Source organism: Narcine bancroftii, chromosome 1 (genome assembly GCF_036971445.1).
Source record: "Narcine bancroftii isolate sNarBan1 chromosome 1, sNarBan1.hap1, whole genome shotgun sequence".
Taxonomy (NCBI): domain Eukaryota; kingdom Metazoa; phylum Chordata; class Chondrichthyes; order Torpediniformes; family Narcinidae; genus Narcine; species Narcine bancroftii.
Window position 1 is genome coordinate 130,941,688 of NC_091469.1, and position 27,773 is coordinate 130,969,460.

Sequence of the window (27,773 nt, forward strand, 5' to 3'; positions counted from 1 at the left end):
CAATAGGTCAAGAACGAGGCCACAAAAGATCTCCATCTGGTGAGGGGGAGGAAAACAGGCAGCCTTGACACTAGGTATGGCATGTATGATCTTTAGTGAACACTACAGTTTTCTTTTTCCACTTGTATGATACCAACCACATTGTGAAACTGTGATCTGTTTTCATGCTGTGACACCACCTGCATCAGATGAGCTTTGCAGAGACTCAATGGAGTTGCACCACAGTAGTTGGGCTTTGAATGTCAGGCTTCAGCTGTGGTGAAAGTCTTTAATGTTATCTGCCATTTACACCTCCTGAAGTCACCGCACAGAAATTGGCCCTTCAGTCCATCAACTATACTGATTCAGCATCCAACACTCTGCTCGTAGCCTTCTCTACCATGGTGCTTCATGGGTTCATCCAAGTACTTCTTAAATGCTGGAAGCAGGTATCCTCACAATAAGTTCTCAAGAAGTGTGTTCTGGATTTCATTCACTCTGAATGAAATCCATTTGAGTCACATCACTTTTATTAACCGAATGGCTGTAGACACCTCTGTTAAGGGGAATGTTTCTGATCACCTATTCCACTCAGCCTTTGTACACTTCAATTAGGTTTTCCTTCAGCTTCCAAAGGGAACAAATCCAGCCAATCCGCTATGGCAACAAATTCCACAGGTTTACCAAATTCTTACGCATTGGTGCTTAGAACAACTTCTTCAGCCAGAGGGTGGTACACCTGTGGAATTTGATGCCACAGGCGGTTGTCGAGGCCAGGTCATTGGGTGCATTTAAGGCAGAGATTGATAGATTCTTGATTAGCCAGGGCATCAAAGGTTTACAAGGAGGCCAGGTAGAGGGGCTGAGTGGGAAAATGAATCAGCTCATGATTAAATGGTGGGGCACACTCGATGGGCTGAATAGCCTATTTCTGCTCCTATGTCGTATGATCTTAATCCAACTTTTACTCATTGCTGAAGGGCTCTACCCTAAGCAGTATCTGTGTAAACCTCCTCTGGACCCCTTTCATCGCAATCATATCCTTCTGACATTGTGGCACACCAATACACACAGGACTCCAAGCTGATGATTTATTTTACTGCTCGTGTATTTTGTCTCCTGGCTAATGAAGCCAGGTATCCCATCTTAACCATCATATCTACCTGCTGCCTTCAAGGATTCTTGTATTAACTTCCATCTGTCAATCCTCTACTCCTTTCAACAATTGATCAATATTAATATTGACAACTTGGGATGGGGGGGTGGGCAAAAGAGCGGAAAAGGGACAGCAGATAGAGTGTTTTTTTTTAAATGCTAATTGGGAAAAATGCATTCTAAAAGCTCAATATTAATTTATTTTGCTGTATTAGCATTTGTAATGGAGGATTAAAACCATGTGTCCAGATGCTTTTTGCTTATGTGGAACTGACGACACTGGGTCCACACGCAGGTCACCTTACTTTCAGAACTAGCAGATGTAATTAAACTCAGCCATGGGGATTTATCTGAAGATACACTTTGAAATGGAATTCCACTGTGAGGCCCAGGGAAAGCAGTTGTCAAATGCAACACTCTGAAATTGACCAATTGGTCACAACCTGTCTTGCTCGAGAAGTTTTAATAAGTCTTTGTATCTACGAGATAAACCAGGAAATCATAACATCCTGGTTCCATAATAATTAATCTTCTAAATTGTAGAATATTATGTTCAGTTTTGATTTTGACTGACAAATGTTAGAAGCAGTAGGCGCATGATTCATTGTTTTTGGGGTATATAAGCCTGTGGTCCTGCTGCTGAAGTTTAGACTCTCCGAGGGGTGGGAACACCCCTTGTCAAGAAGGAAGAACAGCCAGAGTCCGAGCAACGTCCCGGTCGGGGGAGGTGGAGAAGCTGCTACCAGTGGCCTGACAACCTACTACAAGTGTGCAGTCGTTGCCTCGCTTCGGCAGTTGGGACCAGTCCAATTGTTGATAAGTATAGTTGGGAAGGGCTTGCATATTGTAGTGTGAAATCAGCTTTTGAATTAGTAATAAACATTTGTATAAATTGAACTGCTCTCGGTGTGTGTGTCTATTTTCTTTCGGTAGCTCAAACACTGTGACCAATCTAAGTTTACCCAAGACAGCATTTTAGAAAGTAGGTGCAGGCAGAAATCATCTGCAAATAAATTAATTTTCCTTGTTTGTTTTTCCTATAGTCTTTCCCAGAAGATTATAAAACTGTAGGGCAGCTTCTTGAATAATGCAGAATTTTCCAATTCTTTTTATGTTTGAGTAAATGGGCAGCGTGAGTACAGCTGAACTCCAGGAGGATTCATTTTTAACAGGGTTGGATTAGATGAAATGAAATATAGTGACATGAGAACAAATTAATTTGATTAAATTTCTTCTGTCACTTTAATACAGCATAGCGACTTCTCAAATCTATTCAACCCTATAATCATCCAGAATATTTGTGCTGTACTAATACTGTACTGGTCGCTTGCCCATCCCCCATTTCCTTTATGACTATCAATGATGGCTAAATTCCTCCTAATTTGCCCTTTATATACTTTCGATAAAAGATTAAACCTGCAGGTAATCCTTGTCCAAATATTTGCTGGAATAAATTCACAACATCCATGGACCTTACAGCATCAGGAAGTCATTGACAAATGAGAAATACAGTGCTTGGTATGAGTGTATGGTGGGAATTTAACTAGAAAATACATTTTATTTTTCCATTTCTCACAGGGTCTGATTAATTTGGTTTCCTGAGGTAAATCAAGTTATACTTCAAAGTAAAAACACAATGATCAAACAGTGTACTTTATATAACAAAGATAAGAATACATAACCAGCATTTCAGGCTTTCAATTACAGTGTCCATAGACCTTTGATTTTACTCCTATACATCAAAGTTACCCGACTCTGCTTCTACTAAAATCTTGTATGCAAAGAATTACTTGACTTGAGTAGTGGGGCAAGAACATAGAGTTTAAAATGGCCACGTTTGCTCTTCTGTTTCATGTGACAATTCACACACTTATTTTATTGGACAATAATGTACCTCAGGACGCAATCTACTTGTTGGTCTGTATCCATAGCATTTAATATAAATGGTCTTTCAAAAAAAATGACCTACAAACAAACAATAATTTTACACGATAAAAATAAACGTCTTAATACCTTCTGATATTGCCAACTGTTACTGAGAGATAACCATGCTCTAAACGTGTAATAGCAGAAAAAGTTGCAAATGTAAATGCTTCCAGACACTGCGTGAACTTAGTCATCAATTCTATCTGCTATCAATTACATAGGCTATAAATTACAAACCACAGCAACTGACATCAATTTTAGCTTCCTTCTGATAGAATTTGGCAGTCAAAAATTCAGTATGAAATATTGGAAATCTCCTCAAGGTCAGGCAATACAAGTGCAAAGAGGAAAAGAGATAAATCAAAAAATCTTTCATTAACAAAGTAGAACTGGGGGGAAGAAAAAGAAACCAAGATGATTTGAAGTAGCAGAGAAGCTGGGAATGAATGAATAACATTTAGGAGATAACATGAGACCAGGATTGATGTGGAGATAAGTTGTAGAGATCATCAGGTTGATGGAATAATGAAAAATGGGAAAATTAAAGAGAGCAAATTAATAATTAAGGAGATTAATTAAAATTTTGGGTTCCACAGTTAGTGTCGTGGTTAACACAACACTATTACGGCATCAGTGACCCAGGTTGGAATTAGACACTTTATGTGGTTTCCACCCACATTCCAAAGATGTGATAGGAAACCTAATTGGATCTATTTGGGTGGCACAGGATTTGGGCCAGAAGGGTCTGTTACTGTGCAGTAAAAGGATTAGAACATGCAACAATAATAAGTAACATAACTGATTTATGATGCAGTGTCATCAGGACCAATAATGGAGAAAGAAAACTTCAACAAACTTAAATCCCAAATAATCCATTTATTCAACTACAAACAAAATAGTAAAATATATTAGTAAAGCTACAAATACATGAATAATAGTCTTCTTCTCTTCTTTGGCTTGGCTTCGCGGACGAAGATTTATGGAGGGGGTAAAAAGTCCACGTCAGCTGCAGGCTCGTTTGTGGCTGACAAGTCCGATGCGGGACAGGCAGACACGGTTGCAGCGGTTGCAGGGGAAAATTGGTGGGTTGGGGTTGGGTGTTGGGTTTTTCCTCCTTTGCCTTTTGTCAGTGAGGTGGGCTCTGCGGTCTTCTTCAAAGGAGGTTGCTGCCCGCCAAACTGTGAGGCGCCAAGATGCACGGTTTGAGGCGTTATCAGCCCACTGGCGGTGGTCAATGTGGCAGGCACCAAGAGATTTCTTTAAGCAGTCCTTGTACCTCTTCTTTGGTGCACCTCTGTCACGGTGGCCAGTGGAGTAATAGTTAATAAATTAACAAATGTACAAGTCACACAACAGCCTCATATCCATTACATTGCCCATCTGGAACCCCACACAACACCATTTGTGATTGAGTCCAATTAGAAGTACAGCCCACACTTTAATGGGTAAAACTACAAACAAGAACCCGTGCTTTCTCCTAATCGAGGCAGTGGAGAGGAAGTTCATCTTACGAGGAGCAATAGAGCAGCCAAGGACCATTAGGATTGGAGTTCAGAAGGATGAAGAAGGATCTTATGGAGATATATAAAATTATAAAAGGAATAGATCTGATAGAAGCAGGGAGTTGGGTACCATTGGCAGATAAAACCAACTAGAGACAACCTTGATAAACAAGTATATTCAGGACAGAAATAAGGTGGAGCTAATATGCTAGAGTGTAGCAAATCTGTGGAATTCTCTGTCCGTGGAGGCAGTAGATCAAACCTCATTAACTTTATTTAAGAATCCAGGCAATATATTTTTGCAGAAAAGGGGAATTAAAGTTTATGGGAAACAGGTTCGATAGATTTTTGCGGAAAAGGGGAATTAAGGTTTATGGGAAATAGGTGAGTAAATGAAGCCGAGTCCAGGGCCAGGTCAACAATTATCTTTATTGGAGGAATCACGTGATGAAGTAGTGGCCGGTAGGGTAAAACCAGCTGTCTTCCAGAAAAAAAGATAAAAAGTCAAGAAAAGACAAAGTTCAACAAATATAAAATATAAAAAATAGAAGATAAAGTTGCAGAGAAGAAAAAGATGGTACCCAAGAAGGAAAAAGTAAAAATAACGGGAAAAAAAGAAGTCACTGGAAAAGAAAGAAGAAGGCCTCACCTGCATGAAGGAACAGGGAGCCGAGGTGGCGAAGAACGTCCGTTCTCCGAGGTTGGTGCCGGCCCTGCGAAGTCGCAACCCCCTGACTGGTGGACAGCAAAAATGGCTCTCTGAGCCAAACAAAAGTGTGCAACTGCGCATGCGCAAGGAGTCGCATATGAGCAGTGCGCAATCAAAGGTAAAAGAAAACACTGACAGGAGGGGTGCTCAGCCGAGGAGGAGCAACCACGGCGCGACCAGCTGAGGGACACCTGACACCAGGGCTCTCAGCTGGAAGATGAGGAAGGTGGCAGGAGACAGGGTGAGGTACCAGGTGAGGTTACCCCAATGGGGTGAACAGCAAGAGTAGAAGCAGCAGGAGGCCCAACAGATGAGCAGCCCAGAAGGGGAGGATCAACAGCAAAAGGCTCAGCAAGAACAGACCCAACAAAGTGAGACAAGCCACTCATCAGGAAAATCAGAAGAGATACAGATACAAAGAGAAGAAGAGAACACAAAAACAGGTACAGACACAGAAGAAGAGGAAGAAGAAGACCAAGATCTTCACAGAGAAATAGAAGGTAAAACAAATGGACAGAATGTAGATAAAGCTTTTTTTCAAGAACAAATGAGATCACTAAAAGAATGGTTGTCATTAAAATTTAGTGCAATTAAAAGAAAAATTAAAAGAACAGAAGATAAAATGCAAAGATTAGAACTAGACATGACAGAAATTGGCAAAAGAGTAGAAAACGTGAAAGAATGGGAATCAGCTGTAGAAATGGAAATAAATGACTTAAGAGGAAAATTGGAAGAAAGTGATAAAAAAAATTAAAGTCACAAGAGTTGTTAGCTCAGAAAATTGATATATTGCAAAATTATAGTAGGCAAAACAACATAAAAATAGTGGGCCTGAAGAAGGGTGAAGAAGGCACAGATATGAAGGGATTTATAAAAGGATAGATCCCGAAGGTCCTGGGAATGACAGAAATGCAGGAAGGAATGGGAATAGAAAGGACACATAGAGCACTAGCTCTAAAATCACAGACACATCAAAAACCAAGATCCATCTTAGAAAATTTTTTGAGATATAGGACAAGAGAAAATATACTTGAACGGGAAAGGAATAAAATTAGAGAAGATAATAAACCATTGGAATCATAAATCAGTTATGTTACTTATTATTGTTGCATGTTCTAATCCTTTTACTGCACAGTAACAGACCCTTCTGGCCCAAGATCCTGTGCCACCCAAATATATCCATCTGACCAATTAGGTTTCCTATCACATCTTTGGAATGTGGGTGGAAACCACATAAAGTGTCTAATTCCAACCTGGGTCACTGATGCCATAATAGTGTTGTGTTAACCATGACACTAACTGTGGAACCCAAAATTTTAAATAATCTCAGACATAAGTTTTGAACTCTTAAAGAAGAGGAAGGAGTTTACTGCAGCAAAATTGATCCTATGAAAAAAAGGTTATAAATTCTTGTTAAGACATCCAGCCGTGTTTAAAATATTCATACCCGGGGAGCAAAACAGACTGTTCTCAGATCCGGAAGCAGCATAAGAATTCACAGAGCGTTTGCAGGGCAGAAGGAAAGATAAGGAGATGTAATAAGAATGCAGAATGGTGATAAAGTATATATAAAGATGCAAAGCAATGTATATGTAAAGAACTAAAGAGGGAAAAGAGAAGGGAAGGAAGGAACTAAGGGGGAAAAAAGGGAGAGCTTTGATATATGTGTAAAAAAAAGTGTTTTCTGGGGGGGATTGGGTGGGGGGAGAGAATAACTGTCACTGCGAAATCAGTTGACGCTTGCAAGCAAGATTGCAATCCAAATGGAAAGGGAAGTTGTGGTTGCCCAGCAAGGGATAAGGGGCAACTCGTGGGGTGGGGGGGGGGGGCATTTGGGGTTAAGGTAATATTGGGTGTGGGAATTGTTGGAGTATTTTATGTTTTAAATGTGTTGTCATACCTTGAGTTTAAAAAGGGAAAAAACTGAGAGATGAAAATGGGGAAAAAAGGGATGGAGGTGGTGAGGAAGCGGAAATGAGGTGTAAACAAGATATAGATGGCCATGTTGAAATATATGACTATAAATATTAATGGAATACATAACCAAATTAAAAGGAAGAGGTTATTAAATTTACTGAACAAAAGGAAAAAGAGAAACAGCATTTGTGCAGGAAATGCATCTAACTGAAGTAGACCATAACAAATTAAAGAGAGACTGGGTAGGGCACGTAGCGGCAGCATCATTTAATTCAAAAGCTAGAGGTGTAGCCATATTAGTTAACTAAAATGTACCAATCAAAATAGAGGAGGAAATAATAGATCCAGCAAGGAGGTATGTAATGATAAAGTATCAGATATACTCAGAATTTTGGAATTTGCTCAATGTATATGCACCTAATGAGGAGGATCAAAAGTTTATGCAAGATATTTTTTTGAAGATTGTACATACGCAGGGGAATATATTGATAGGAGGGGATTTTAACCTTAATTTGGATCCAATGTTGGATAAAACTGAACAAAAGACAAGCAAAAAGAATAAAGTAACCAAATTTATGGTTAAATCAATGCAGGAAATGAAACTTATGGATATATGGAGGAGGCAACACCCAAGAGAGAAGGAATATTCATATTATTCAAATAGGCATAAAACATACTCAAGGATTGATATGTTTTTGTTGTCAGTCCATATTCAAGGGAGAGTTAGGAAAACTGAGTATAAAGCTAGACTACTATCTGATCATTCACCCCTGTTATTAGCAATAGAACTGGAGGACATCCCACCAGGAACATATAGGTTAAACTCCATGCTATTTAAAAGGCAGGAATTTAGAGAGTTTATTGAATGCCAAATTAAAACGTACTTTGAAATAAACACATAATCAGTGAAAGACAAATTTATATTATGGGATGCAATGAAAGCCTTCATTCGAGGACAGATAATAAGTTATGTAACTAAAATGAAAAAGGACTCCAATCAGGAAGTAGAGCAGTTGGAAAGGGAGATAGTAAGTACAGAAAAGGAACTAGTAAAAAGGGATAATATAAAGAAAAAGAAAGAATTGGAGGACAAAAAGATAAAATACGAAACATTACAAACGTACAAGGTGGAGAAGAACATAATGAAAATAAAGCAAAGGTATTACGAACTGGGAGAAAAAAACACATAAAATATTAGTCTGGCAACTTAAAACAGAACAAGCTAAAAGAACTGTATTGGCATCGAGGAAAAAGGACAAACAAATTACGTATAATCCAATGGAGATTAATGAGAACTTTAAGGAATTTTATGAACAATTATATCAAACTGAGAACGAGGGGAAAGATGATAAAATAGAAGAGTTTTTAGCTAAAATTGAACTGCCAAAATTGCAAGAAGAGGAACAAAACAAACTAATAAAAAATATGAAATAGAGGAAGTACAGGATATATTAAAAAAGCTGCCGAACAATAAAATACCTGGAGAGGATGGACTCCCTATAGAATTCTATAAAACATTTAAAGAGTTATTAATTCCCCCTCTCCTAGAAGTAATGAACCAGATAGAAGAAACATAAAACTTGCCAGATTCATGGAAGACAACAATAATTACAGTAATACCAAAGACGGGGAAGGATCCACTAACACCAGCATCATACAGACCAATATGTCTACTTAACTCAAATTATAAGATATTAGCAAAACTATTAGCAAACAGATTGGCCGACTGTGTACCAAAAATAGTAAAACAGGATGAATCTGGATTTATTAAGAAAAGATGAGCATCGGATAGTGTCTCCAAACTTATTAATCCAATTCATGCAGTTCAAGGAAATAAGAAGCCAACAGTGGCTGTTGCTTTAGGCGCAGAAAAACCCTTTGACAGGGTAGAGTGGAACTATTTATTTAAAGTATTACAGAGGTTCAATCTACCAGAAAAATATATTAATTGGATTAAAGCATTATATAATGGACCATTGGCGAAGGTGACAGAAAATGGATATGTATCGAGCTAATTTAAATTAAGTAGGTCAACTAGACAGGGATGTCCACTATCTCCCTCACTATTCCCTTTAGCAATAGAACCATTGGCAGAACTGATAAGAACAAAAAATAAAATAAAAGGGATAAAAATAAAGGAGAGTATAAAATCAGCTTATTTGCAGACGACATCATAGTATACCTGACAGAACCAGAAATATCAATAAAAGAATTACATAAGAAATTGAAGGAATATGGAGAAATATCGAGGTACAAGATCAACGCAAATTAAAGTGAAGCGATGCCAATGAGTAATGCGGATTATACAGAATTTAAAAAAGAATCACCATTTAAATGGCAAACACAAGCAATCCGATACCTAGGTATTAGGTTAGATAATAACTTAATCATTCTGTACAAACTAAATTATCAGCCACTAATAATGAAATTGCAGTAAGACTTAGAACATTGGAAAGAATTACCGCTAACATTGAGAGGGAGGGTAAGTTGCTTTAAAATGAATATCTTCCCAAGGATACAATACTTACTTCAATCATTACCAATTCCCTTAACAGAGAAATTCTTGAATGAACTAAAGAGAATAATAAGGAAATTCTTGTGGAAAAGGGGAGAAACCGAGGATAGCGTTAGATAAATTAACAGAGAGGGACAACCAAGGTGGTTTGCAGTTACCAAACTTTAAAAATTATTATAGAGCCGCACAATTAAGGTATTTATCAGATTTTTACCAGACAAGAGAAAAAAACAGACTGGACTAAGATAGAACTAGATAAAATAGGGGAGAAGGTACCGGAACATATATTTTATAAGTGGGATGAAAAGTTGGTGCATTATAAAAGCTCACCAGTACTGCATCATTTACTCAATATATGGAAGAAGATCCATTTAGAAACTAAAAAAAAGAATTACCAAATACCAAAATTGTTATTGACGCAAAACCCACTAATCCCTTTTACAATAGATAATCTTTCCTTTAGAGAATGGGAGAGAAAAGGAATCAAAAGAATAGAAAATTGTTTTTTGGGAAATAATTTATTAACATTTGAACAGTTGAAGTACAAACATGGAATAACTCATGGTACAATGTTTGCATATCATCAATTGAAAGCTTATTTAAAGGATAAATTGGGAAACAGACTGAGATTACCAGAAGAAAGCAGCTTTGAATATGTGATTACATATTACAAGATTTATAACGAGCATGTACATCAAGCTGCAAGAGAAGGAAAATGATGAAATAAGCTATAAACCTATACAAAAGTGGGAAAAGGATTTAAACATAAAGATAAAAAATGAAACATGGGAAAAGTTATGTTCTGGAACTATGAAGAATATAATAAACACAAGGTTACGCATGATACAGTATAATTGGTTACACAGGGTATATATCACACCTCAAAAGTTAAAAGAATGGGATCCAACATTATCAGATAGATGTTTTCACTGAAGGAAGGTAATGGGAACAACAGTACATGCAATTTTGGCATGTGAGAAAGTGAAAATGTTTTGGGAAGATCTAAATCAGATATTAAATAAAATCACAAAAAATAACATACCAAAAAATCCAGAGATCTTTCTTCTAAGTTACATAAGAAGTAAGGAATTAGGCCTCAAATTGGATAAAGCACAAAAAAGATTCATTATGATACCCTGAGCAGTAGCAAAAAAATGTATAATGTCACCTTGGAAAATGGAAGAGAGCCTGAGAATAAAGCAATGGTACATAGAAATGAATAAATGTATTCCATTGGAAGAAAATAACGTATAATTTAAAAAATAAAGTCACATTATTTGAACAAATTTGGGAACCATACATGGAACATAATAGAGAGGGCTTGCCTCGGACCTCCACCCACTAAAATGATAAGAAGACAAAACGACTTGATTCAGTTTAAAAATAGATGACGCACTTTTCTTGTTTATTTTTCATTGTGTGAAGACATTGTTTTATAGTTTCATTGTATTATATATGTTGAATATTTATTGGTTTTGGAATGGGGTGGGAAGGGGGGAGGGATGGTGGTGGAGGGGGGGGGGGAAAGGGAGAAAATGCCACTGTGTATATTTAATGAGAAACATTTGTGTATATTTTGGATGATTTGGTTCACAGTGTGAAAAATAAAAAAATATTAAAATAAACAATGATCTTTATTGAATGGAGGAGTAGGCTTGATGGGCCAGATGGCCTACTCTATTATTTAGCATCTTTTAAAATTGTAATTTTTAGTGATACAGCATGGTAACAAGCTTCTTCTGGCCCATGAGACCCCACTGCCCAAATACACCTATAGGACCAATTAGCCTAATTACTTTGCAGGTCTTTGGAATGTGAGAGGAAACGGGAACACCCAGAGGAAACCCACACAGACACAGGGAAAACATACAAACTCCTTACAGACAGCACCTGGGTTGCTGCTAACCATTACATTAACCATGCCGAGATACGCTTTAGCCACAAACATTTATTAAATGCCAACTACCGTTGGGCTTTTAACACCATCATCCCCTCAAAACTGATCAGCAAACTCCAAGATCTGGGACTCTACACCCCACTGTGTTATGGGATCATGATTTCCTCACCTCCAGACCACAACCAGTGAGGATTGGTAAGAGCATCTCCTTTATAATTTCCATCAGGACCAGAGCACCACAGGACTACATTCTTACCCTCCTGCTCTATTCACTTTACACCTACGAATGTGTGACTTGATACGACAATAACACCATCTACAAATTTGCCGATGATATAATAGTAATGGGTTGTGTAAAGGAAGGGGATGAGTCACCATACAGGAGGGAGATTGAAAACTTGGCTGAATTGTGCACCAACAACAACCTTACATTCAATGTCACCAAAACCAAGGAGCTGATTGTTAACTTCAGGAAGGGGAAACCAATCCAGGGATAATTGGGAGAAATCAGAAGTGGAGAGGATGAACAAATTTAAGTTCTTGGGAGTCACTATCTCAGAGATCTTTCCTGGATCCAACACTCTAATGGCATTGTAAAGAAAGCAAGTCAACACCTCTACTTGCTCAGGAGGTTACGGAGGTTTGGTATGACACCAGAAACCCTGACAAATTCCTACAGATGTGTGGTGGAAAGCGTGCTGACTGGCTGCATCATGGTCTGGAACACCAATACCCCTGAGCTAAAAGCCCTGCAAAAGGTAGTGGACACAGCCCAGGGTATCACAAGCAAATCCCTACCCACTATAGAAGTATCTGCAGGGAACACTGCCGTCAGAGATCCACATCCCCCCAGCATATGCTCGGTTCTCACTGCTGCCATCAGGAAAGAGGTGCCACAAGACTTCCATCTCCTGGTTCAGAAACAGTTGCTACCCCTCCACCATCAGACTCCTCCACAAGAAACTCAATCAGGGACTTATTTAAAGACTTTATTGATTTTTTAAAAAATCTCTCTATATTGCACAGTTTGTTTACATTCATTATTGGTTTACAGTTCTTTATTTGTTTATATGTATATGCTGAGCACAGTTTTTATTGCACAAGCAATAATTGGTAATTCTGCCACAGCCACAGAACTCACAAGATCACAAGACAAAGGAACAGAAGGAGGCCACTAGGCCCATCAGTCTGTTCTGTTAAACTACACTAAGCTACTCTACACTAGTTCAAATTTATGGCCTTTTTCTCATATCCCTAATGAGATACTTGTCTATTTCTTGTTTAAATACTCCCAGTGATCTGGCTTCCACTGCTGTATGTGGCAGTGAGTTCCACAGATCCACAACCCTCTGGCTAAAGAAGTTCTTCCTAATCTCTGTTTTATATGGATAACCTCTAATTTTCAGACTATGACCCCTAGTCTTCGATTCACCCACCAAGGGAAACATCTTACCCGTATCCACCCTATCAAAATATCAAAATACGAAAAGCCTTTATGAGATCTCCTCTCATTCTCCTATACTTCAATGAATACAACCCAAGAGCTGCCAAACGCTCCTTGTACATTAGCCTTTGCATTCCGGGAATCATCCACCCTCTCCAACAACATCACATCTTTTCTTAGATAGGGGGCCCAAAACTGCACACAGTGCTCCAAATGAGGCCTCACCAGTACCCCATAGAGTCTCATCAACACATCTTTACTCTTGTACACTATTCCTCTTTAAATGAAGGCCAACATAGAATTCGCTTTCTCCACTACCAATTCACCTGACCTTAACTTTTAGGTTTCCCTGCATGAGGACACCCAGGTCCCTTTGCACATCCGAGGTCTGAATTTTCACCCCATCCAAATAGTATTCTGCCTGTTTATTTCCACTGCCAAAATGTACAACTGTACATTTCTCTATGTTAAATCTCATCTGCCATAATTTTGCCCAGTCTCCTAATGTGTCTATTTCCTTCTGCAACTTTATGGCTTCTACTACACTTCCTACTCCACCACCTATCTTGGTGTCATCTGCAAATTTGGCCACAAAACTATTTATACCACAATCCAAATCATTAATATAAATTGTAAACAGCAGTGGCCCCCATTACCGACCCCTGCAGAACACCACTAGTTACGGGCAACCATCCAGAATGGGAACCCTTAATTTCAACCCTTTGCTTCCTGCCTATACAATTTAATAACTTCCCTGTAATTCCATTGGCCCTCATTTTATTTAGCAGCCTAATATGCGGCACCTTATCGAAAGCCTTTTGAAAATCTAAATAAATAACATCCATAACCTCTCCTTTGTCTATCCTATTTGAGATTTCTTCAAAAAACTCCAATAGGTTGGTCAGGCAGGATCTACCCTTTAAAAAGCCATGCTGACTTGGACCTATTCTGTCATGCACCTCATCCTTGAGGATCGACTCTAATATCTTCCCAACCACCAACGTCAGACTAATCGACCTATAGTTTCCTTTTCTCTGTCTCCCACCTTTTTTAAACAGCGGAACCAGATTTGTGACATTCCAATCCTCTGGAATCTCTCCAGAGTCTATCGATTTCTGGAAGATCATCACTAACGGATCTACAATCTCCAAAGCCATCTCTTTCAAAATCCACGGATGTACCTCATCTCGTCCGGGAGATTTATCAAACTTTAATCCGTTTAGTTTGCCTAACTCTACTCCCTGAAGCTTCTGACTGTCCGGGATATTTCTAACGTCTTCCATGGTGAAGGCAGACATAAAATATTGATTAAGTTCCTCTGCCATCTCTTTATAACCCATTACAATTTCCCCAGGATCATTTTCTATATTTGAAAAAACTCTTAGTATCGTTTTAAATATTGTTAGCTAATCTCCTCTCACAGCTCATCTTCTTTTTCCAAATGACCTATTAGAGTTTATTAGAACACCACTAGTTACAGGCAGCCAAACAGAACAAGAACCCTTAATTTCAACCCTTTGCTTCCTGCCTATCAGCCACTTCTCTGTCCAGCATAAGAACTTCCCTGTAATTCCAAGGCCCCTCATCTTAATGAGGCACCTTTTGAAAATCTAAATAGATAACATCCATAGCCTTTGTCTACCTACTTGAGATTGTTTTTAAAAACTCTAATAGGTTGGTCAGGCAGGATCTACCCTTTTAAAAATCCATGCTGACTTGGACTTATCTTGTCATGCATCTCCAGGTATTTCATCACCTCATCCTTGAGGATCGACTCTAATATCTTCCAAACCACCAACATCAGACTAATCGGCCTATAGTTTCCTTTTTTCTGTCTCCCACCTTTCTTAAATAGCGGAACCACATTTGCGACCTTACAATCCTCTGGAATCTCTCCAGAGTCTATCAATTTCTGGAAGATCATCAATCTCCAAAGCCTCCTCTGACCATAAATCTGAAATGTTAAATGACACGGCAAAGTTGATGAATTAGAGATGGATTTATTCACAACATTAAGCACAACACACGCTGTTCAGCTCTCCAATCAAATTTATCTTCTACATATCTCAAGGCCCAAGACCTCAACATGTTCTGGTGTTTTCTCTTGTATTTTTCAGACAAGTTGGCTTTTTTAAGCAGGCCTGGTCTCAAAGCTAAGCTCTGCAAGCTGACAATTCCATTAGAGTTGTTTTAAAACCTTCTATTACAATCATCTCCCAGGATATCAGCATCGATATAAAAGTGCACCAAAGCAATTAACTGTAATCAACTCAAAGAAAGAGCCCACAAACTGTGAACAAAGGGCTCGATTAACTGTCCACACCACAAGTTGAGCACTGTTACTGGACTAAACACCAAATTTTCACTCAGCCTTAACAAGTGATGAGATCCCACAATAGAACTAGCCAGTAGCAGACATGAACAATGCAACTTTGGGATGATCCATTGGAATAACAATCACTGCCAACCCATTGGCGTATAACCACTATCGGTCAATGCCAGCTCTCAGTCCACCTATGAAGGATGGGAATATTAAGGGGAGTATATCGAAAGGAAAGAGGTGAAAACAGCCCAAAAATTATCACACTGATATTCGCTCTGTTCATGTTGTTAAAACGCTGAGCCAACTCAAATACCAGACAAGAAATTGAAGGTTAGCTAAAACTTGCGAGGCAACTTGCACAGTGAAAGAATGCTAATCATAAGGAGCATTAAGAAGGAACTCTGTGGAAAGCTTACCTTTTGGTTTCTTCATCTGTGGCAAGCTACTGATGGTGGTTGCTTGAATTATTTCGACGACAATTTGATATCTGTTCAAGAAACAGAATTTTTAATTCATTTGGCTTGTAACACTTGCATTTACAATCTGGAAGTAATTTTGTTAAAAACACACAGTCTACCACAAACACAAGAATATAGTGCTAATATCCAAAAACGCATGCTTAAAAAAATGGAAGACAAACATCATGTAGATTATTGAATCAATTACAATTATGAAATATACTGAGACATCCATGGACAGAAAAATATGCTTCCCTGTTCAAGAATAGATTACAAAGCAGAAATGTAAACTATCCATTATCGCCCCATTATAGCATTCAAATATATATTAACTCATTTCAACCACTCTATTTATGACATACTGTGATGGAATATTTGTAAATGTTTTTGGGAGATAAATTGGTAAAATTAGAATAGCTTACTTACATACATACACACACTTTAAAACAGATCATATTTGAAATACTGAAGAATTCATATTCAGTGACTTTACAGAAACTTGGAGAATGCTATGCACGTTTCACAAGTCAGTGCTAATTGAAATGATGTTATGAAATGAATAGGCTATTGTCTTGGAAGAATCAGATTGTCTATGTTAGTCCTTTTTGCAAGGCTTTTGACCTCTCTGCAAAGTGCTCACTCAGAGGTCATTGAGAGGTTTGTTTACCTAAAACAGCAGATGGACTAGAAGACAGACTCCTATTGTTTGCTGGAGAAGGAGTGAGAGAGAGAAGGACATGTGGCTGGCAGCTGGAATATCAGAGAGAGGGAGAGACTGAACAGTGTCAGCCAGGAGAAGCTTGTTGGAATTGAAACAGAAGCTCCAGAGTGGCAGATGGCTGGAAGTGTTATCTGTCTGATGTTTCCCTTGGAATAAGTGGAACAGAAAGGATCTCTATGGTAACATGAAAGAAAGAGGTTATCATCTGGAGAACCCTGATGGGGAAAGTTTCATCAGCAAGACATTGAGGTGACTAATGGTGGTACCTCAGTTGTGGAAATCCTGGAACAACACATATCTCTCTGCAAACCTACAAAACTTTCCTGAGCGGTAAACGTTTACTTTTCGAGCACCAAAGTCTAGTGAACCTTATGCATGTTAAATTCTGTGTACATTATAAGAATTGCCTGCAACTAGTGAACTTGGAAGAATGTTCACAGTTCAATCTCACTTCTCAAAGAACTTGTCTTAAGTTTACATCCACATTACATATACGTGCACTTAGAATTAGAAGGGGGTTAAGTTGGGTTAGTTAAGTTAATAGTGATAAGTTAGATTCTGTTTTCATGTTTAAAGATAATTAAAAACAACTTTTGTTTAAGTAACTATTTGTCGTGGTGAATATCTATTGCTGCCCGAGTTTTGGGGTCCTTTGGGCTCGTAACATTTGTTAATTGGGTGTAATTGTGTGGCACAGGCTTGTGGGCCAAAAGGGCCTGTCACCATGCTGTATGTCCAAATTAAATAAATGCATCTTGTGAGTACAGTATATGGCGAGATCACACATCACCATATTCAAGGACAGTTCCTTTCCTGCCGTTATCAGCCTCTCCAGTAATATTGTGTTATCTTTGCTCTCTACTTTCTGTTCAATTTCTGTAACTGCACTCTGTACTATATTCTTCTTTGGCTTGGCTTCGCGGATGAAGATTTATGGAGGGGGTAAAAGTCCACGTCAGCTGCAGGCTCATTTGTGGCTGACAAGTCCGTTGCGGGACAGGCAGACACGGTTGCAGCGGCTGCAGGGGAAAATTGGTTGGTTGGGGTTGGGTGTTGGGTTTTTCCTCCTTTGCCTTTTGTCAGTGAGGTGGGCTCTGCGGTCTTCTTCAAAGGAGGTTGCTGCCCGCCAAATTGTGAGGCGCCAAGATGCACGGTTTGAGGCAATATCAGCCCACTGGCGGTGGTCAATGTGGCAGGCACCAAGAGATTTCTTTAGGCAGTCCTTGTACCTCTTCTTTGGTGCACCTCTGTCACGGTGGCCAGTGGAGAGCTCGCCATATAACACGATCTTGGGAAGGCGATGGTCCTCCATTCTGGAGACGTGACCCACCCAGCGCAGCTGGATCTTCAGCAGCGTGGACTCGATGCTGTCGACCTCTGTCATCTCGAGTACTTCGACGTTAGGGATGAAAGCGCTCCAATGGATGTTGAGGATGGAGCGGAGACAACGCTGGTGGAAGCGTTCTAGGAGCCGTAGGTGATGCCGGTAGACTAGCTAAACTACTCACAAAACAAACTTTCCCATTGCACTTCAATGACGTTGAACTTGAATTTTGTCCATTAACTTTATAGATACAGCTCAGTAACAGCCTTTTTCGGTCCATGAGTCCTCACTGCCCAAAATACACCAATTAACCCACAAGCCCCGTGTGTTTTTGGAGGGTAGGAGGAAACTTGAGCACCTGGAATAAACCCACATGGTCACAAGGTGGAAGGTGAAACCATTTACAACCAGCACTGGTTTCAAACCTGGGCCCCTGACGCTGTAATACCATTGTGCTAACTGCTGCACTCACCATACTGCCTTGGAGCAGAACATGATCTCCAAGCTAGCCAAACTGATATCAAACCATCTGAATACAAGTACATGAAAGTCACACTCCAATTATGTGGCAAAAGGAAAACAATTTTGTGCTTTTGCTTCAACTCCCTTCCAAATAGCACTGTAGGTATATGCAGCAAGTTCAAGAAGGGAGTGCACCACCATCTTCTCAAGGGCAATTAGAGATGGGCAACCAAATGCTGGCAGAGTTTTTTTTTTAATTAGTGCATAGATCTGAGATGGTCAATGGCAGCATTGCTGCTGGTGCGAACTTGCGGAGAATAGGGAGTGGAGACACAGGGCTCCTCCGCTGAGTTCAACCACTCCGTCACACTGCCAATGGCTCCCTGCTGGCTTTAACCGTTAAAGGAGCTAATGTGCTTTATTTTAAAATTCTGCGGTCTGGTCCCAAGATGGTAGCACCTATGTTCGGCAGCAGCCTTGAGTGGTTGCAAACTCTGGGGAAACAGGATTGATGCGGAGCACCAGAAAACAGGGAGATTAAACCCCCCCCCCCCATTTGAAAAGGAGAAGCAGAGGAGATGGGATGGTACTCACAGCAGCAGTCTAGCAAGAGGCTTTGTCGCTGAATAACATACAGGTGGCAGGCTGTTGGTGACTCAAGGTGAGGAACCCACGCAGACTGCTGGCTACTGCAGTCAAAGGAGTCACACCAGGCTATGGACTGCTGGAGATTGTCTGAAGGGGTACCAAGTATCAGAACGGAGATGCCAGACAGTGTCAAGGGCTTCCTGATTGTGTAAGAGGTTTGGATCTGGAGCTCAGGTTGACAATGGTTTAGACTGAAGGTTGTGTGGCTATGGAGGCTAAAGGAGTGCTGGAGGTGAATACATGGACACTCAGTGACCCTGGGGAGGACTCTCTTTTGCTTCTCTTTGACTGTAAGAGGCGCTGGGCAATTTTTGCTGATGGTGAATCTTTGCCTGCCTTATGGCAGACTAAAGGATATTTTGTGTACGACATGTTTATATATACCTTAATCCAGGGGTGGCCAAACCTTTTTGGTTGTGGGATGCAAACCAAAAAATATAAGGAGTCACAGGTCCAACAATATTAAACACGGCAATTTTGAACACTGTCAGCTTCTTCAACAGGCCACTTAAAGCCTGAACTGAGATGATAGGAGTCGGACTGAGTGGTTGGACTCTGTGGGAGAGCACTGAGTCTTCGCTACCTGCTCTCTGCAGGTGCACACCAGAAGCAACTTTGCCATTAGTTTTTCTTACAGCCACTTAAAAACGGACAACGGTCCTCAGTTGGCCCAGGGGCCACCGTTTGGCTACCTCTGCTTTAAGCACTTTGGATAAGTTATACAGTAATTATGGCAATGTTGTGGTAGTATGGGGGATTTTAATATGCGAGTCTATTCAGAAAACCATTTTGGGACTGGATCTCAAGAAAGAGAATTTGTAGAATGTCTACAAAATGGCTAATTATAGTGGCATGAGAGAGGAACTGGCCAAAGTGGATGGCATAGCAACAACGGGTAGTTTCTGCAAGAAATGAGGAAGTGCAGGATAGATACATATCAAATTCGTGGAAATATTTGAATGGAAAAATGTTACAACTGTGGTTGACAAGGGAAGTCAAAGCTAACATAAATACAAAAGAGTGGGAACACAAGGAAGCAAAATTAGTGAGAAGATAAAGGATTGGAATGTTCTTAAAAAAAACATGCAGAAGGCAACTAAAAAACTCAGAAGGAGGGTAAAGATGAAGTATGAAAGTAGACTAGCAAATAAAATCAGAAGATACAAAAAGCTTTAAATTTATAAAGAATAAAAGAGAGGTGAGAGTGGACATGGGTAGTGTAGGGGTTAGCGCAACGCTGTTACAGCTCCAGCAATCAGGACCAGGGTTTGAATCCTGCGCTGTTTGTAAGGAGTGTGTATGTTATTTTCCCGTGTCTGCATGGTTTTTCCCTGGGGGTTCTAATTTCCTCCCACCGTTTGAAATGTACTAAGGATGTAGGTTAATTGTGTGTAATTGGGCAGCATAAACTTGTGGGCCGAAATGGCCTGTTACCTTGTTGTTCGTCTAAATTTTTTAAATTTAAATAAATTTTAAAAGATTATAGGACCACGAGAGAATGACACTTGACGAATAATAATGGGAGACAAGGAGATGGCAGAGGAACTAAATGAGCATTTTGCATCAGTCTTCACTGTGGAAGACATTGTCAGTGTGCTGGATGTCTAAGGGTATCAGGGCAGGGAAGTAAGTGCAATTACTATTTCAAGGGAGAAGGTGCTCAGAAAGCTGAAAAGTCTAAGTGTGGATGAGTCTCCTGAAGCAGATGGATTGCACTTTCAGTTTCCAAAAGAAGTAATGGTAGAGATGGTGGAAGCATAGATAATGATCTTTCAGGAATCAACAGATTCAGGAAGGCTGAAAATTTGCAAATGTCACTTCACTATTCAAGAAGGGTGGGAGGAGAGGAGTCACGTGATGGAGTAGTGGCCGGACGGTGAACTCCAGCCCTCTCCAGAAAAGTCGGGAAAAACAAAGGAAAACACAAAGGCACAGAAATAAAAGTTACAGAAAAGTGAGTATAAAGGTGGAAAGAAGATGGCGACAAAAAAAGAAAAGTCGAAAGCAACGGTAAGAAGAGAGGAAGAGAAGACAAAGGAGGAAAAAGGTGAAGGCCTTACCTGTCCGAAGAGGCCCGCTGCGGAGAGAGAAACCCGCTCCCTCAGGTCGGTAAATAATGGACTACAAAAATGGCTCGCAGAGCCGAGCAAAAGTGCGCAACCGCGCATGCGCGAAGTTTCGCGCATGCGCGATGCGAATGAAAAAGAACACACCGACGGGAGGGGGGACCAGCTGGGGAGTCGATCTCCACAGCCGGCAACGACAGCTGCAGAACACCTGCAGCAAGAAGAGACCACAGAAGACAATGAAAACAAGAAAGAAGAGAAGAAAAGGGCAACAAAGAAACAACAGATGGCCAACCCAGAGGAAGAAGAGGAAGAGGAAGAGTACAGTGAAATAGAAGAAGAAGGGAAAGGCAAGATAAAGGATATACTTTCTCTTATTAAAGGATACATGGAGTCATTTAAAGAATTTCAAACACAGGAATTTAATGATTTAAGAAAAAGAATAAACAACACAGAAGAGAAAATGAATAAAATAGAGATGACCTTAACAGAAATGGGAAAGAAAATGGACAAGATGGAAGAGCGGGCAGTAGCAGCAGAAACGGAGGTAGAAGACTTAAAAAAGAAATTGGAGGAATCTAATAAAAAAACTAAAGAGACACAAGAACTACTAGCTCAAAAAATAGATACAATGGAAAATTATAACAGAAGAAATAACATAAAGATAGTGGGCCTTAAGGAAGATGAAGAAGGCAAGAATATGAGGGAGTTTATAAAAGAGTGGATCCCTAAGACCCTAGGATGTCCAGAACTACAGCAAGAAATGGAAATAGAAAGGGCACATAGAGCATTGGCCTCTAAACCACAACCACAACAAAAACCAAGATCTATTGTAGTAAAATTCCTAAGATATACTACAAGAGAAAAGGTACTGGAGAAGACAATGGAAAAAGTAAGAGAGGGCAACAAACCACTGGAGTATAAAGGGCAAAAAATCTTCATTTATCCAGATATAAGTTTTGAACTCCTAAAGAAGAGAAAAGAGTTCAATACAGCAAAGGCGATTTTATGGAAGAAAGGGTATAAATTTATACTAAAGCATCCAACGGTATTGAAAATATTTATTCCAGGACAACAAAACAGACTATTCTCGGATCCAGAAGAAGCACGAACATTTGCAGAACAATTACAAAAATAGACTGAGGGAGGAAGACGGGTAATGAGAGTAAAAATGATCACGATTGATATGTATGTGGGTAAAGACAAAAATAGACTGAGGGATGAAGACGGGTAATGAGAGTAAAAATGATCACGATTGATATGTATGCGGGTAAAGAGGTATAAGAGTGAATAGAGACAATGTGCATACGTGAATGTATCTGTACTTAGAGGAAAATATAGATAGTATAGACAAGAATTAATAAGGGAAGGTAATGGAATAGAGAGAATAAGGAGGGAATTAAAAGAGTGACCTTTGTGACATATGAAAAGTGAAATCTTTTCTGGGGGGGCGGGGTGGGGGGAAATAGCGGTCACTGCAAAATCAGTTGACGCTTGCGAGTGGATTCGCAAATCCAAATGGAGAGGGGAGATGTGGTTGTCCGACAAGGGATAAAGGACAACTCAGGAGGGGAAGGGGAGATTGGGGATAAATAAGATAGAAATAGGAGAATAAGGAAAATGTTGGATGTTGTAGGAATGTTGTCTTATAAAGAGTTGAAAATAAGAAAACAGAAATGGAAAAGGAGGAAAGGTAATGATGGAAAAACGGAAAGAGAAGATAAACAAAATATAAAAGGGCTACGCTGAATTATATGACTTTAAATATTAATGGAATACATAACCAAATTAAAAGGAAGAAACTACTAAATTTAAATGAATAAATGTATTCCAATTAGAAAAAATAACATATAGGTTAAGAAATAATATTGAAATATTCGAACAAGTATAGGAGCCTTAAATTAAATACAATAGCGAAAACCTACCGGGGACAAACATTACCTAAGTTGATAGAAGGAGAAGGAAAGAAAAGAATGGACTCAGTAGAATTTCTGGTGTATTTTTGTTGAATGACAACATTGTCTGACTGGCTTAATGCAACCTAGATTGTATACCTAAAATGGATGAGAGGGGGGGTGGGGGGGGTGGCTTGGGAGGAGGGTGGGGGGGGAGAAAAAGTCACTGTATATGTGTGAAAAAGAAATAGTGTATATCATGGCTAATGTGATTTATGGTGTGAAAAATAAAAAATTTAAAAAAAAAGGGTGGGAGGAAGCAGAAAGGAACTTGTAGGCCAGTTAGTCTAACATCAATGGCTGGGAAGATTTTGGAGTTGATTGACAAGGATCAAGTTACAAAGTACTTATGGTTTCCATAAGGGAAAATCTAGCTTTACAAACCTAATGGAATTCTTTGAAGAAGTGACAAGCAGGCTAGTTAAAGGAGAAGTTATGGATGTTTTGGATTTGGATTTGCAGAAAGTCTGTAAGTATGTGCCACACATGAGGCTGCTTAACAAAATAAGAGCCCATGGCAAATAGGAAAAACACAAGCGTGGGCAGAACATTGGCTGATTGGTAAGAAGCAAAGAGTCAGAATACAGGGATTATATTCTGGTTGGCTGTCAATTGCTGGTGGTGTTTCACAGGAGTCAGTATAAGGGTCGCTTCTTTATCTGTTGCACATCAATAATTTTAATCAGCCATTCTCAAATTTGTTTTCAGCTATGGTCCCCCTCGGACTGTGCTCAAAGTTTATGGTCCCCTTCACTGTGAAGATGTGAAGTTTTGTTTTTTTTTTCTGTATTTCTCCTATATCAATTACATTAAAAACATGAGATGGAAAGAAAACAAGGCTTTTACACTTAAATGTACTGTGGCCCACAGGGAGCCTGTTGGGCCCCCATTGAGATGGCTGATTTAAATTATAGAATGTATGGCTTTTTGGTCAAGTTTGCAGATGATATGAAGATAGGTGGAGGAGCACGTAGCATGGAGGAAACAGGGAAGCTGCAGAAGGACTGAGAGATTAGAAGAATGGGAAGAGAATTGGGACGCACTTTGTTAGAAGAAATAAATGGGCAGACTGTTTCCCAAATGGGGAGAAAATTGAAAACTCCCAGATATAAAGGGACCCAGAGTCTTCGTTCAGGATGCCCTGTAGGTAAATGTGCAGGTTGAGATGATGGTGAAGCAGGCGAATGCAATGCTGACATTCATTTCAAGAGGAATAGAATAAAAGAGGAGGGATGTGATGTTGAGGCTTTATAAGGCACTGGTGAGACCTCACTTGGAGCATTGTGAGCAGTTTTGGGCTCCTCATTTAAGAAAGGATTTGCTGAAGTTAAAGAAGGTTCAGAGGAGATTCACAAGAATGCTTCCAGGAATAAAAGCATTATCATATTGGCCAGTACTCATTGGAATTTAGGAGAATGAGGAGGGATTTCATTGAATCAGTTCAAATATTAAAAACCGTGGAGAGTTTAGATGGTAGGAAAGTTTAAGACAAGACAGCACAACTTCAGGATTGAAGGGCGTCCATTTAGAATAGAGAGGTGGAAAAATTTCTTTAGACAGTGGTTGGTGAATCTGTGGAATTCATTGCCAAGTCATTGGGTGTATGTATTTAAGGCAGAGATCAATAGCTTTTTGATTATCCAGGGCATCAAAGGCTATGGGGAGAATGCCAGGGTTGAGTGAGAGAATGGATCAACTCATGATTGAATGCCAGGGCAGACTCGATGGGATGAATAGTCTATTCCCGCTCCTATGTATTATGGTCCAAATCATTGATTTTCTCATTCAAAATCCAGAAGTCACTTTGTAAGAATTAAATTTAAACCTTATTGAAAGATTTTCAGGAGTATAGTTTTACAATATGCAACATTCACCAAAATAACATCAGGAGGAGGCCATCTGGTCCACCAAATCTGGACAATAATTCAATAAGATCCCGGTGGATCTGACCGCACACTCTGCTCCACTTACCCGCCAATTCTCTATAACCCTTAATTCCTCTATTCAAATACATATCTTAAATACATTCAATGAGGCATCTTCAGCTGCTTCCTTGGGCAGAAAATATTACAAAGTCAGTACTCGCCAGAGAAGCAGTTCCTCCTCAAATGCCTAAAGTCTCTGAATCTTGAGTCTATGTATTATAGTGGTAGTCTCACCTGCCAGTGAAAAAAACTTACCTGCTTCCACCTCATCTGTCCCTTTCATAATTTTATGTTTCTATAGGATCCCTTCTCACTCTTCTAAACTGCAGCAAGTATAGTGCCAGGTGACCAAATCTTTCCTTAAAGGGCCAACCACTTCATCTCAAGAATCAGTCTGGGAGGAGTCATGTGATGGAGTAGTGGCCAGTAGGGTAAAACCAGCCTTCTCCAGAAAAGAAGAAAAAAAGTTCAATAAATACAAAATATAAGAAATAAAAGACAAAGTTGCAGAGAAGAGAAAGAAATTGGCACCTAAGAAGGAAAAGGTAAAAACAGGAAAAAAAAAAGACACTTGAAAAGAAAGGAGAAGGCCTTACCTGCATGCAGGAACAGGGAGCCGTGGTGGAGAAGAGCACCCGATCTCAGAGGTTGGTGATGGCCCCACGGAGTCGCAACCCCCTCCCCCCCCCGACCGGTGGACTGCAAAAATGGCTCTCTGAGCCAAACAAAAGTGCGCAACACGTGCATGCGTGAAGAGCCGCAATCAAAGGTAAAAGAAAACACTGACGGGAGGGGGGCTCAGCCGAAGAGCAGGCAACCACAGCGCGACCAGCTGAGGGATGCCCGACACCAGGGCTCTCAGCTGGAAGATGAGGAAACCAGGAGGAGAGGGAGTGAAGTACCAGGTGAGAAAGAAAGTCAACGGGGTGAAAGGAAAGAGGAGCAGCAGCAGGAGGCTCAACAGATGAGCAGCTCAGAAGAAGAGGACCAACAGCAAGAGGCCAAGCAAGAAGAGACCCAACAAAGTGAGGCAAGCTACTCATCAGAAAAATCAGAACAGACACAGATACAAAGAAGAGAAGAAGAAGACAGACACAGGTACAGACACAGAAGAAGAGGAAGAAGAAGACCAAGATCTTCACAGAGGTAAAAGGTAGAAGGTAAAACAGATGGACAGAATATAAAGTTTTTTTTTGAAGAACAAATGATAGCATTAAAAGAATGGTTGTCATTAGAATTTAGGGCAATTAAAAGAAAAATGAAAAGAACAGAAGATAAGATGCAAAGATTAGAGCTAGTCATGAGAGAAATAGGGAAAAGAGTACAAAATATGGAAGAACGAGAAACGGATGTAGAAATGGAAATAAATGACATAAGAGGAAAATTAGAAGAAAGTGATGAAAAAATTAAAGAGACACAAGAGTTGTTAGCTCAGAAAATTGATATATTGCAAAATTATAGTAGTCAAAGAAACAAAAATAGTGGGCCTAAAGGAACATGAAGAAGGCACAGATATGAAGGAATTTATAAAAGAATGGATCCCAAAGGTCCTGGGAACGACAGAAATGCAGGAAGGAATGGAAATAGAAAGGGCACACAGAACACTAGCTCCGAAACCACAGACACATCAAAAACCAAGAACCATTTTAGTAAAATTTTTGAGATATACAACAATAGAAAATATACTGGAGCGGGCAAGAAATAAAATTAGAGAAGACAATAAACCATTGGAATACAAGGGTCAAAAAATATTTTTTTACCCAGACATAAGTTTTGAACTCTTAAAGAAGAGGAAGGAGTTTAATACAGCAAAGTCGATCCTATGGAAAAAAGGTTATAAATTCAAGTTAAGACATCCAGTTGTGCTTAAAATATTTATCCCCGGGGAGTAAAACAGACTGTTCTTGGATCCAGAGGAAGCACAAGAATTTGCAGAACGCTTGCAGGACAGAAGGAGAAATTAAGAAATGTAACAAGATCGAAGAACAATGGCGAAATACATATAAAGATGTAAAAATAATGTATATGTAAAGAACTAAAGAAGGGAAAGAGAAGGGAAGGAAGGAAGTGAGTGGGAAAAAAAGTGAAAAACTTCATTATATGTGTAATAAAAAGTGTTTTCTGGGGGGTTTGGGGAGGAGAGAATAACTGTCACTGCGAAATCAGTTGAGGCTTGCGAGCAGGTTTGCAATCCAAATGGAAAGGGGAGTTGTGGTTGCCCAGCAAGGGATAAGGGGCAAATCAGAGAGGGGGGGATATTTGAGGTTAAGGGAATATTGGATGTGGGAGTTGTTCGAGTATTTTATGTTTTAAATGTGTTGTCCTACATTGAGTTTAAAAAGGGAAAATGGAGAGATGAAAAGGCGGAAAAGGGGGATGGTGGTAGTGAGGAAGCGGAAATGAGGTGTAAACAAGATATGAGATGGCAATGTTGAACTATATAACTATAAACATTAAAGGAATACATAATCAAATTAAAAGGAAGAGGCTATTAAATTTACTGAAAAAAAAATAGATATAGCATTTGTGTGCAGGAAACGCATCTAACTGAAGTGGAACATAACAAATTAAAGAGACACGTAGCGGCAGCATCATATAGTTCAAAAGCTAGAGGTGTAGCTATATTAATTAATAAAAATGTACCAATCAAAATAGAGGAGGAAATAATAGATCCAGCAGGGAGGTATGTAATGATAAAATGTCAGATATATTCAGAATTTTGGAATTTGCTCTATATATATATATGCACCTAATGAGGAGGTTCAAAAGTTTATGCAAGATATTTTTTTGAAGATTGTAGATACACAAGGAAATATATTGATACGAGAGAATTTTAACCTTAATTTG

The 27,773-nt window shown here is 39.5% G+C and overlaps 1 protein-coding gene and 1 long non-coding RNA gene across 7 annotated transcripts in view; one reads left to right on the forward strand and one right to left on the reverse strand.

The window, feature by feature from the left end:
• Positions 1–27,773, reverse strand: part of snx25 (sorting nexin 25) — a 367,103-nt gene that overhangs the window by 174,256 nt on the left and 165,074 nt on the right. For all 6 annotated transcript variants that reach the window (XM_069939621.1, XM_069939646.1, XM_069939613.1 and 3 more), the window contains exon 6: positions 15,784–15,854. In XM_069939621.1, coding sequence (XP_069795722.1) covers positions 15,784–15,854 — 71 coding nt within the window. The remainder of the gene's footprint in view (positions 1–15,783; positions 15,855–27,773) is intronic.
• Positions 1–27,773, forward strand: part of LOC138764183 (uncharacterized) — a 56,455-nt gene that overhangs the window by 16,699 nt on the left and 11,983 nt on the right. The window lies entirely within an intron of this gene.